General features: G+C 34.8%; 1 protein-coding gene across 2 annotated transcripts in view; it reads left to right on the top strand.

Moving 5' to 3' along the window:
* Positions 1–14,157, top strand: part of LOC306867564 (protein strawberry notch homolog 2-like) — a 66,832-nt gene that overhangs the window by 8,966 nt on the left and 43,709 nt on the right. For both annotated transcript variants that reach the window (XM_079413298.1, XM_079413297.1), the window contains exons 2-3: positions 5,004–5,186; positions 10,083–10,162. In XM_079413298.1, the coding sequence (XP_079269424.1) occupies positions 5,085–5,186; positions 10,083–10,162 (182 nt within the window). In that variant the 5' untranslated portion in view covers positions 5,004–5,084. The remainder of the gene's footprint in view (positions 1–5,003; positions 5,187–10,082; positions 10,163–14,157) is intronic.

The raw sequence follows: 14,157 nt of genomic DNA, 5'->3' as shown, positions 1-14,157 counted from the left end.
GGACTATAAATTGGTTATCGGCCTCGACTGATAAATTAATTTTGGCTTGTCAGTTCTGGCCATAATTTTCAATATAGGAATACCCTAGACAAGAGGAACTTAACTAAATAAAACAGAAAGATTAATGCTTTTTTTAATCTTAATTGCCCTATTAATCTTGTGGCGTTGAATGTGACAGCACCCAGAGTAACTTTTTCCTCTTTTGAATATTTAATCTCTCAATCAATGTGTCTGGCTTTGCCATTGCAAACACGTTTGGCCGCACTTAGCATGCTTAGTTTGTTTCTCTAATTGCATTAGCTTCGACTGTTTCCAAACAAGTGTCAGCATGATTTTCCTCTATCTCCTGGGATCGTCTGCCCTGAGTTCGCAAGCTCGGCTTTCCCAGCCAGTCATGTGAAACCCGTTGAAGTCTGTCTCTGCGGCCAGATTACTCACACTCGTTTGGATCTTCCTAACAAGACCTTTACCCAGAGATGATGTTGTGTGATCGACAAAGAGCAAACGAGGACAAAACGATACAACTCAGGTTTGGCATCAGACCACATAAAGCAAACAGAAGGTATATGGTTATATGCATGAACTCTTACAGAACGAGTTCCTTCCAGATATTTGCGCTCATCGGGGCATAAGAGGTGCACGTTGATCCAAGAACATTGGGGAACACTGAGCTGACGAAATCTCCAGCTTTTTCCTCATGACAACTCATGAGGATGAGCGGCAGAGCGGATTATCAGCGTCCTGGACGTCTTCCATGCACTCACCATGATACAGCAGAATGTGAGCCGTGTCCTTAACTCACTCTTGAGGAGAACATGGAAACCCCTGATGGTGATCCATACCACGCCACAAGCCGGAGGACTTTTTTCTCCTCGCATCATGCATGTTTCCTTTTCTTCCCACTCCATGAAAGACGTCTCGGTAGCCTCTAATGCCGTGCCAGAGATCAGAGAAGATTAGAGGAACCGCGTGAGGCATCTGTAAGGTCTCGCGCTGCAGGCAACAGTCTCATGGGCTGAGATCACGAAATAAGCTCCTAAGCTTCCATAATGCACGCCATCTGCAAGCCTCCGATGTGATTATTAAACAGGCACTTTTTTTGTCCTGACCTGTTTGTTTAACTTTGTTAGTTGTGGAGGCAAAATGGAAGGATTTTCTTCCTTCCTGAAGGAATTCCCCCTCCTTGTCTTCCCCACTAATGACTGTGCATCTTATTTTTCATGTTCAGTCCTAAATAACGAATTAATTTATGGAAATATGACACGTTTAGATGGTTTTGGAGGCCAAACTAAAGCATTTTGTTTTTGTTCTTGAAGGAATTCCCCCTTATCGTCTTCACCAATACTGACTTTTTCGTCCCATTTTTTTGTTTCCTCCTAAATAACAATTCAATTCAAATGTGTTTAACTTTTTTCCTCCTTGTCTCTGCAAGTAATTACTTTTTCAACCTATTAATGAATCCATTTATTGAAGTATAATGTTTAGATGGTTTTGAAGGCCAAACTGAAGGAATTATCCCTTCTAGTCTCTATTAATAATGACGTTTTCCATCCTATTTTTAGTGTTTACTGCTAAATAACAAATCAATTTATTGAAATACAACGTGTTTAGATGGTTTTGGAGGCCAAATTGAAGAACTTTCTTCCTTCTGTAAGGAATTCCCCCTTTTTGTCTCCTCCAATCATTTCCTCCTAAAAATCAAATCCATTTATTGAAATTTGATGCGTTTAGATGGTTTTGGTGGCCAAACTGAAGGATTTTCTTCATTCTTAAAGGAATTCCCCCTTCTCGTCTTTATTAACGATGACTTTTTCCATCCTATTTTTAGTGTTTACTGCTAAATAACAAATCAATTTATTGAAATACAACATTTAGATTGTTTTGGAGACCAAATTGAAGAACTTTCTTCCTTTAAGGAATTCCTCCTCCTAGTCTTTTTTTTTCTTATTCTTCATGTTTAGTCCTAAATAACAAATCCATTTATTGAAATATGACACGTTTAGATGGTTTTGCAGGCCAAACCAAAGCTTTTTTTTTGTATTCTTGAAGGAATTTCCCCTTCTCGTCTTCACCAATAATTACTTTTTTGTCCTAATTTTTGTTTCCCTTCCTAAATAATAAATCAGTTCAAATACGTGGTTAGAGGTCAAATCAAATAACTTTCTTTCTTGAAGGAATTCCCCTTTCTTGTCTCTGCAAGTACTGTAATTACTTTTTCATCATAATAACAAATCCACTTATTGAAATATAACGCGTTTAGATGGTTTCGAAGGCCAAACCGAAGGATTTTCTACTTTCTTAAATGAATTCCCCTTTCTTGTCTCCACCACTGATAACACTTGTGTCCTGTTTTTAGTGTTTCCACTTAAAAATAACAAATCAAATACTTTAGATGGTTTTGGAGGTCAAATCAAATATAACTTTCCTGGTTCTAAAAGGAATTCCCTGCTCTTGTCTCTTCAAGTAATTACTTTTTGTCTAATTTTTAGGGTTCACACCCATTAACACATCTATTTTCTGAAATATAATACATTTAGATATATTTAAAGCCAAACCCAAGGATTTTCTACCTTCTTAAATGAATTCCCCCTTTTTCTCCACTGCTGATGACATTTGTGAAGTGAAGTGACATACGGCCAAGTATGGTGACCCATACTCGGAATTCGTGCTCTGCATTTAACCCATCCAACGTGCACACACACAGCAGTGAACACACACACACCGTGAACACAAACCCGGAGCAGTGGGCAGCCATTTATGCTGCGGCGCCCGGGGAGCAGTTGGGAGTTTGTTGCCTTGCTCAAGGGCACCTCAGTCGTGGTATTGAGGGTGGAGAGAGTGCTGGAGATTCACTCCCCCCACCTACAATCCCTGCCGGCCCGAGACTCAAACCCGCAACCTTTGGATTACGAGTCCGACTCTCTAACCATTAGGCCATGATTTGTGTCCTGTATTTAGCGTTTCCTCCTAAAAATCAAATCCATTTATTGAAATATGATGTGTTTAGATGGTTTTGGAGGCCAAACTGAAGGACTTTCTTCATTCTTGAAGGAATTCCCCCTTCTCATCTTCACCACTCTTTTTCACACAATTTTTATTTTCCTCAGTTTACTTGAAATCTGATGCATTTAGATTCAACACCTCAGGTTTGCGAAACCATAGTCACAAGGTAGCAATTATTCTCTGTTAATGTTGACTTTCTTTAAACCTGTTTTTAGAAAGGTTATTTAAAGAAATGGTTTGTCAGGTAGCTTTAGTGCTTCCTTCTCATTTCAGTACAACTTCCCAGTTTTATTACCTTCAGTATGTGAAATAAAACCAGTGTGTGCTTCATTCCTGTGAAAATTTCTATCCTTGGTGGTTTCTCATCTTTTTTTCTCTGTCTTCCAGTAAAGATAATGGTGCTTTACAGGAAGAGGACATTTGGGAACTCAATAGTAATCAGTATTGATTGTCCTTTGTGGCAGGGAGTTAGAGAGATGGACACCTCCTCTTACTGGGATGCATTGACTGCTCAGGCATTCGACGGTGTAAGAAATATGGATGTAACTTCAGAGGTTAAGTGTTTTTTTTTTAAGAAGTGAAATTAAAATAATCTTGTTTAGCCTACTTCTTTAAGTCCATGTTTTTTTTTCAGTGCACATTATTGCAGAGAAAAACAAATTGCATTTATAATCCTAGAGTTTTTTCCAATTTATCTTTTCAGCTTACATGAGAAAGACTTGGTGCAGATAGGCAAAATTAATTGACAATTAATATTATTAAACATTATTATTATTATTATTATCTTATCTGTCATTGCGTTCACATTTACCATTATATGGCACTTTTTTTTTTTGTAGGTGAATCTAGCCACTTCAATAGGAATCCATGCAATCTGGAATTTTGCGTGGGAATAAAGATATATATATATATATAGTGCACCCACAAATGAAAATTCAGTCTTTCCAAACCTGTAAGACCTTCGTTCATCTTCAAAGCACAAATTAATATATTTTTGATGAAATCCGAGAGCTTTCTGACCCTCCATAGACAGCAACACAACTGAAATGTTAAAGACCCAGAAAGGTAGTAAGGACATTAAAATAGCCCATGTGACATCAGTGCTTCAACCGCTATTTTATAAAGCTACGAGAATACTTCTTGTGCGCAAAGAAAACAAAATAACAACTTTCAGCAACAATTTCTTCTCTTCCATGTCAGTCTTCGACGCGCGTTCAAGAAAGAATGCGTTTTGAGTTCTGAAACTTGCAGGATGTTTTTATAGCACAATGACCTCTTATATGTCAAAAGATCAAGGGAATTTTAATTTCTCAGTTCATGACCCCTTTAAAGTTAATCTCAAAATGAAAATACACCTTTCAGACTTGAAACTATACAGATAGTAACAGATAGTAAATCATTATTATTGGCTGTTATCAGTCATCAGCCATAAAGTGAAAATATTTATCAGCTGTGAACAGGGTTTCACCTTGTGAATGATGTTGTATGTCATATTTAAGCTGTTTTTAACTGTTCTCTGGCATATTATCAACTTCCTAAGGAGAAACACAGGTTGTTTTGTGCTTCTGAGAATTTCCCTTGCGTAACAATCATTGTCCCTTCATTTTATACCAAGATGTTTGTTCTCTTAATTCGAACTGCTCTGTGGCTCAAAATGTCTCAATTTTGTATCCTCACAAGGAACTCTATTCAAATATTACCCTTTTGCACGTAACACAATCTCAGTCAGTGAAAGCCTTCATAGGTTTCTATGTGAAACTTAACACTTCTCTAGTTGATGATAATAGATCTATTCAGAGTGTCTGGACAGCAGATTATTTTTGTGTATTTAATCAAAAAATAAAGATTGTCACATTTACTCACCCTCATGTTCTTCCAAATGACTTTTTGTGTTTCTTTCGCCCCGTTTTTCTGAGGTTTTAGCTCTGACAGCATAACGCTCACCCACATGTTTTTCCACCGTTAAGGACATCCCGTGTCTCTCGTGTTTGTGTTCTCAGGTCATGGTGAGAAGACGCTGACCGGATCGCTCAGGTTTACACAGTGTGGGCTTCGGCCGTCATGAACAAGACTGCAGTCTGATGCCATCGCTCTCCATTCCGCCTGCCATGGACGGGCACATCTTTTCACATTCGGACGGACCTCAGCTGGATGCCGGGAGGTTCATCCTTGCACCCCCTATGGTAACTACCTCTCATTTCATTTAGCATCACATCTTCGCATCTAAAAGTGGAGCGTTTTTGGTCACACCAGTCAAAAACGTTTGAACCTACAACCTTTCGGTTACTAGCCTTTATTGTTAACCACAATGCCTTTGGTATAGAATCACATTTCTTACCACAGGGATATAAGTACATGTTTAGTATAAATTTATAAAGTCATAGTGTTCGTTACTGGTTTCCTTTTTCGAAAACTCGGGTCATTCATTCTGATATGTGGCGAAACCAAGACTTTGGTGTGTGTGGGTGATAGAATGACGTCTTTGTGGTCACAGAGTCATTTTAACAATTGGTAGACACAATTCCTGATAAGCCATGCAGCTTTTTCTCACCGTTTTGTTAAAATACTGTCAATGTGCATCTCGTATCGTGACAGGGTTCAGTAGAATTCAAAGAAACAGATGGTTTAAAGTGGAAAAAGGAAGTGTTAAGGTAAATATTTGAGCGGTGATGGAGTACAGTGATGTTATCACGAGTGTAAATAGCACTTGTGTAAATGAAGGGGGTTTCCTATAGACACAAATTTTAGATATAGACCGAATGACTCACTATTTTTATACAGCCTATACTCGGCTCTGGTCAAAGTTGTAATGGTAATACATTTTTTTTTTTTTTAGTTCCTATTTTATTTTCAATCCGCCCACAAAGTTTAGTTCTTTTTCACTTTGTGATTGTTAGTTTTAGCCATTTGTGAGCCTGGACCACAAAACCAGTCATAAGGGTCAATTTTTAGAAATTGAGATTTATACATTGTCTGAAAGCTGAATAAATAAGCTTTCCATTTTGATGCTTTAAGCTCTCATTGATGTATGATTTGGCAATATTTGGCCGAGATACAACTATTTGAAAATCTGGAATCTGAGGGTGCAAAAAAATCTAAATATTAAGAAACCTTTAAAGTTCTCCAAATGAAGTTCTTAGCAGCGCTTATTACTAATCAAAAATTAGGTTTTGATATAATTTACAAAATATCTTCATGGAACATGATCTTTACTTAATTTCCTATGATTTTTGGCATAAAAGAAAAATCTATAAATTTGACCCATACAATGTATTTTTGGCTATTGCTACAAAAATACCCCAGCGACTTAAGACTGGTTCTGTGGTCCAGGGTCACATTTGTTGTTTTAGAAAATTTCCTTTAAAATGACTATATATAGATCCAGTCTTCAGTGTCACATGATCCTTCAGAAATCATTCTAATATGCTGATTTATTATGAGTGTTGAAACTGTTTTGCTGCTTCATATTGTTTTTTGGGAACTTGATACTTTTTTCTTTGATTCTTTGATGCATACAATGATAAAAAGAGCAGCATTTGTTCAAAGTAGAAATCTTTCCTAACAATATAAGTCTTTACTATGACTTTTTATTCAACACATCCTTCCTGAATAAAAGTATTAATTTCTTTAAAAAAAAAAAAAGGAAAGAAAAATGTACTGACCCCAAACTTTTGAATAACATTGTATATTGTAACACAATTTATATTTTTAAATAAATTATGTTCTTTTTAAGTTTTTATTAATCAGAGAATCTGGAAAAAATAAAATATCACAGGTCCCAAAAAAATATGAAGCAGCACAACGGTTTCCAACACTCATAATAAATCAGCATTTTAGAATGATTTCTGAAGGATCATGTGACACTGAAGACTGGAGTAATGATGCTGAAAATTCAGCTTTGATCACAGAAATAAATTATATTTTAAAGTATATTAAAATAGAAAACTGTTATTTTAAATTGCAATAATATTTCAAAAATTGCGGGTTTTTTTCTATATTTTTGATCGAATAAATACAGCCTTGATGAGCAGAAGAAACTCGTTCAAAAAACATTAATAATCTTTCCCAAACGTGTGTGTGTGTGTATATGTGCGTATATGTGTGTATATATATATATTTTATATATCAAGTTTTGTTTCCATTTTATTCTCAATGTCTTGTTCCCACTTAGTATTTACTAAGTATTTGATGTTTAACACTTTTTTTTGTGATGTTTAAATTATTTGTAGTTTTTGGTAGTAAATTTTATTTTTAAAAATAGTTTTAGTCCTGTGTGTGTGTGTGTTTATACATATACGGTCATGGCCAAAAATATCGGCACTCTTGGTAAATATGATCAAAGAAGGCTGTGAAAATTAATCTGCATTGTTAATTGTTAATAAAAATTCACAAAAATCTAACCTTTCATTGGATAATAAGAATTTAAAATGGGGGGGAAATATTATGAAATTTTCTCAAATACACGTTGGACACAATTATTGGCACCCCTAGAAATTCTTATGAGTAAAATATCTCTGAAGTATACTCCCATTCATATTCACAATTCTGAGCACTCCAGGGTGATTATGAACATGAAATTATCCAGCCAGGGGCTTCCTGTTTCACAGAAATATAAATAATATATTTCTGATGTGCAGCAAAAGATAATTGAGCTTCACAAATTAGTGAAGTGGCTTTAAGAAAAGAGCTAGAGCAGTCAAAAATCCCATTTCCAGGGCAATAATTAAGAATTTCCCATCAAAAGAAAATGTTACGAAACTGCCTGGAAGAGGACATGTGTCTATATCGTCCTAATGCACGGTGAGAAGGAGAGTTTGAGTGGCTAAAGACTCTCCAAGGACCACAGCAGGAGAATTGCAGAAAATTGTTTTGGGGTCAGAAAACCTTAAAAAAAACTGTCAAACAGCAACTACATCACCACATGTTGTTTGGGAGGGTTTCAAACATTCTCCTAGCTCATCCAAAAATAAACTCCAGCATGTTCAGTTAACAGACACGACTGGAACTTCAAATGGGACTGGCTTCTATGGTCAGATGAAACTAAAAAATGAGCTTTTTAGCAGCAAACACTCAAGACGGGTTTGGTGAACACGGGGATAAAAAGTACCCCATGTGTACAATGAAATATACTGCTGTATTTTTGATGTTGTGGGCCTATATTTCTGCTGGAGGTCCTGGACATCTTGTTTAGACACATGGCATCATGGATTCTATCAAATACCAACAGATAAAAAATCAATAAGTGACTGACTCTGTTAGAAATCTTATAATGGGCCATGTTTGGATCTTCCAACCATACAATAATCCAAACACAAACAACACAAAAATGGGTCACTGAGCACAGAACCAAGCTTCTGCTGGCCATTCCAGTCTTCTGACCTGAACCCTGTAGAAAATGAGTGGAGTGAACTGAAGAGAAGAAGCACCAACATGGAGTTGTGAATCTGAAGGTTCTGGAGTAATTCTGGATGAAGGAATGGTCTCTGATCTCTTGTCAGGTGTTCTTTAACCTCATCAGGCATTATAGGAGAAAATTCAGAACTGTTCAACTGGCAAATGGAGAAAAGTATTGAATAAAATGTGTAATAGAGAAAAACATTTATTTCATAATGATATTTACCCCGATTTTAAATTCTTATTATCCAATGAAAGGCTAGATTTTTTTGAATTTTTAAATAAAAGATCAAAAGGATTAACAATGCAGATTAATTTTCACAGCCTTCTTTGATCATATTTACCAAGGGTGCCAATATGTTTGGCCATGACTGTATATATGTATGTGTATAATATTTATTAAACTATTATATATTATATAATATATTTTATTATATAATAATAGATATTTTTGTGTGTGTATATATTAGGGCTGGACCAGAATATTCAAATATTTGTTCGGTGGGTTGGCATTCGATTTTCAAATTTGAGATTCGAATATTCTTTTTTTGTTCTCATTCGCGCTTGAATATGAATCGCCCATGAGTGAACGTCATGAATGTAATGATTCAGTTCGTCTGGAAGAAAAGACAAAAAATGCCGAAGACCTCAGCTGTGTGGGAGCTCTTTAAATTGAGTGAGGACAAGAGGCAGTGTGCCAAATATACGATTTGAAACTGGCCTAAGTTACCACAACAGCACATCAAGTTTGAAAAATCACCTGAGTACTGTAAGTACTACACCTATAATAGCCTATATTGTTGGTATAAAAAAACGAGCTGCTTTTATCCGCCATGTTAATCAGTAATTTTACACATGATAAAAGCGTGCACTTAATTTGCTTGGAAAATACTTGTGAATAACGGAGAAAAGAAAGGGAGAGATAACAGATGCCATAGTGGAGTTTATCGCTATGGATATGAGACCCATTCATTTAGAAATATGAGCTGTCTAGCCAGCCTAACGTTACGTTGTTCTGTTTAGCCTATTACAGTTTGTTTTATTCTATATAAGGGAATTCATTTAATTTTATTTAAACCGTTCGTTAATTAAAATGTGTGATGCTGTTATTGAAAAGTATGCTACCGTGTTCTTTATTTATTACAGTTCGTTGAACTTCGTTCATTTATTTTTCGTTCTTCTTTTATTTAAATAGACTACCCTTTACGGTGTCAGTAATTACTGTGCTGCTAATTTCTGATTGGGGAGTGATTTGTTTGTTAGAAAAATGTTACGGTACCTTATTAAAAGTATTGATCTTAGTCTTAACAGACCTGTGTGTTTTGTATCACAAGTGCAGTGTCCGTTCTCGGAGCATATAAGCCTTGCCCGTGTGAGGCGTGCCGCTTCCAGCTCGCGCTGTTCTGTAGTTTATTAAAAGTGTATTAATTCTGAACGTGTCGTGTGTCCATATTGCACCATATGTTCAAAACTATTATAAATATTTTATTGCATACAATGCATGTAATGCATATAATGTTAAACTTTCATATCACCCATTTATCAGATAGAGATATATATACATATTCATATTCATAGTCAATTTTTATTTTTTACAATTTTTTTGCTTGTCAGCCAGAACTTTAATAGCGGTACCTAAAACCTTTAATAGCGGTACCTAAAACCTTTCACTTCCTCTCTTTCAGAGCCATGTGTTTGCCAACAACCCTTGGAGCTTCCCCCATCAGACCTACAGCTTGCCCTGTCCCGTGCAATCTGAAAACCAGTAAGTACCCAGACTTCTGTCTAATCACGATATCTGTTACCTTCCACTGTTTTCCAAACCTAGAGGAAACCTTAAAGAAGTCAGAATGAAACCAAAAGTCACCCTTCTTAATTAACACGTGTTATCGTGCGTGTCACTCCAAAGGAAAAACAAAAACATGTTTGTCTTCGTAATCTTCCGTCAAAATCTAAAACGACTTTCATTTTCAGTTGCCCATATTTTCATATCTCCAATCCCTGGCACATAAAATTTCTGTCCTGTTTCACTCATGCGTCAGTTTATGGAAATTAACTGATACATTTTTAAATGTCATTTGATGTTTGCCTTAAGAAAAGCGTATTGCCATTGTATTATGACGGCCGTTTCCAAGTTGAAGCAGTGGTTTCTTGGTTATTTGATGATAAAAGTCCGTTTTGTGTTTGCAACCTCGATACAGGATGTCACAACAAGTCCCTGCATGTCTTCATAAGATAAGACGCAAGCAAAAACATCCCTGAACGTGACGTGACGTAGGATACATACTTGTCTGCAATTTTAGTCGACTTGGTGAAGCCCTTGGCATTGCATAATGATTTTTCATAAACATCTGCTTGGTTGCCACCCGGTTGCGCAAAAGACTGACTCAGTGGCTTTTGTTTAAAAAGATGGCGTGGAAAACCTTTAAAGGGATAGGTCTCCAGAAGTTATACAGTGAAAGTCAATGGGGTCCAAACGATTTTGTTTTTGGACCCCATTGACTTTCATTGTGTGGACAAAACAATCTTATTTTGTTACTTTCTCTATCAAAATGTCTGTTCATTCTGGAGTTGTTACTATGCGTGATCATTTCACGTCGTCTTGTGATCAGGTGCCATTATAGGTCATGCGAATAAACGGGTGTTTTGTTTACAGAGACAATGGGAAGTCCACTCTGTGTATTTATAGCACACCATAGCGATTTATTGTAGCAATATGGAACAGGGAACCGAGGTGGATGAGATATGTGTACAAAGGTCGATGTGTTTGAAAACGCTGAAATAAGGGTCTCTGTTTAGAAAGAATAACAGTTTGTGGTTGATTCTAGCATCAGTGATGCATCCTCCACCCACTCCTTGGTGGAAAAACATCTCGATGCATTCACAGAATTTCATCGCTGGCGGTGTGAAAAACCTTTAATTCTGCTTTGACATTCATTAAAATATATATTCAGCATCAACTTGTGCAGAAAGACTAGGAAACTACCAACTTCACGCTTATTAGTTTATGCTTCGTATTACTTTCTTCCACTGCAAGACACCAGATACCAGTTTTCCCACTTTCACGAGTCATAGCTAAACAGATGATTCAAACCTCAAAAATGTTGTTCATTTAGACAAGATTGTAATTTTCTATTCTTAAATTGAAGTAAATATATTATCATTATTGTTTGTTAAATTATTTTATTACGTTATAACAGTTTAATCTTATGTAAATCAAGTAATTACATTATTAGTAATTTTTACCGTAACTAAAATGATTATTATTCTAATAATCAATTATTTTAATAATTATAGAAAATAAAAAAATAATTAATAACAATACGTATAATTAGTATGCTTACGATTGTTACTACTATTATACATCAATATTAATGTTATTACTATTATTATATATTATTACTATCAATTAATTGTAATATTAATAAATAAAAATAATTAGTAATAACATTATTAACATTGTTATAAAAATTAACTACATATTTTCAAAAAATATATTTATTATTATTATTATTATTAATAGCTAAAAGATGGTAAAAAATATTATTTTTAATTCAGAATACTATTAATACTAATAATAATATTATCAATACAATAACTATAATTAACATTGTTATTGTTTATTATTATTAATAGTAATTGCTATTAATTAATAATTATATTACTAGATAAAATAATGATAATAACAAGAACAACAATAAGAATAATAATGATAATATTTATTCAATATTGCTGCTATTATTATTATTATTAGTAGTAGTAATAGTATTAATACTAACAAACTATGTTTACTTATTATTATTGATAGTAATTGCTATTAATTAACAATTACTGTATATTACCAAATAAAAATAATGCTAATAACAAGAGCAACAATAGATAAAAAATTTGACTTTTTTTGTTTTTATTCATTAAAAAAAAACCATAATACCTTTTTAAAATATGGACAATAACTACTATATTTATAATTCAAAATACGATAAATTCTTATACTACGATTATCAATACAATAATAACTATAATAACATGATTTATTATTAATAATAGTAATTGCTATTAATTAACAATTATATTAGCAAATAAAAATAATGCTAATAACAAGAGAACTAAATAATAACAATGGTGATGATAATATTATTTATTATTATTATTATTACTATTATTTTGTGTGAGTAGAGGTGCAAAAGAGTTACCACTGTAGAAATGAATGTTTACTTTTTAATTGTTAAGGCCATTGCACACCGAGGCTGAAATTTTTGCACGTTAAAAAATAAATACGACCTCATGTTGTGTCAATCATGTTTACACACTGCCTCTGAAACTTTCATCCGTCATAAAAAAATTTGGATCAAGTTAGATTTTCTGCGTTTTCGCATCCATTGTATGCATTTTGATAGGAAAGGGAACGGGAAGTGGTGTGTGGTAGGGCTGTGCGATTTATCAAAATCGAATCGAAATTTGAGACGTTGCGATTTGAGACGTTGCGATTTGCTAATCGCAAAGCCTGCGATCTGGATGCGATATTACTCTGTTCCAGAGCATATGCATGACTGCCAGCCTTGAGTGACAGTCTTACTAACCAATAGAGTGACCGCACCTCCGTTCTCCCCGATCAGCACTGCTCTAGCCAACTGCATAAACGCCCACCATTTAAATAAGGGTCAGATCGAAAGTTAGGCAAATTAAAACTAAAGAAAAACGTATGTAACTTCAGCTTTCGAAATGACAGACAACGAACAAAAAAGGTAATTTGCAAGAGCTGCGTCACAATGCATATCAAAAGCTCCCTTATCGGTTCTGCTTTCAGTACTGGAGAATAAAAGATAAATTTTTAGATGTTTTTATTAGTAGGCTACATGAACGTTATCTTACACATTTTATCTCCCCAACAGATTCATTTGAAATAAGTTTACCGCATCTGGCAATATGGACGAGGCCTGACGCACGCGCGCAACCTGTCTGAACTCACGCCTGGCTCCGCGTTTAAAACAAATGTAAATTAAGTCTAACTGCTTGCCAATTTCACTTGGATGAAATGAAACATTCAGCACATTTCCCACTTGTTCTTAAAATCCCAAATACTTACAAATTAATAAATCAGCCCGTGTAACATGTAATACTTTAATAATTGACTAAAGAAATAGTTCTTTATTTATAAAAAAAATATATTTCCTGTGAAATTCAGTAATTCTGTAAAAGTTGTAATACCATTATAATCTTCCCTGCAGAAAAAAACAAACAAAAAACAGTAGAACAGAACACAATAGAAAATGTAATGGATTTAAGGGTTATAATGAGAATTGCATTGGTTTTAATGTAAACTATAATGGTGTCTACTGGTATTTGATGCATTCTATTGGTGGGATGTAATCTAGCAGGTGGCAACAACAGTAGATTCCTTTTGGAATAATGCACAAAACAAAAAGGAATTTTGTAGTGGTTTTTATGGAAACTATAAGAGTTTCTGTGATGGTTTCTATTGTTTTTTTTTGTTTGTTTGTTTTTTTCAGTAGGGTAACGATACTGTGCTGCACATTATTGGCAATACATGTGCTGCACATTATTGGCAATATTGAGCTGAAGCTTGACTTTGCAAATTTCAAATTGCAAATCAAATTGCAATCGCAATATCTGTCAAAATAAATCGCAATTTGATATTTTTCCCCAAATCGCACAGCCCTTGTGTGTGGCCAAGTATGGTGACCCATACTCGGAATTTGCGCTCTGCATTTAACCCATCCAAGTGTACAAACAGTAGTG

The sequence above is a fragment of the Barbus barbus genome (genome assembly GCF_936440315.1).
Source record: "Barbus barbus genome assembly, chromosome: 49".
NCBI classification, from domain to species: Eukaryota; Metazoa; Chordata; class Actinopteri; order Cypriniformes; family Cyprinidae; genus Barbus; species Barbus barbus.
The sequence above is the reverse complement of the archived record's forward strand: the minus strand, read 5'-3'. Positions and strand labels throughout refer to the sequence as shown.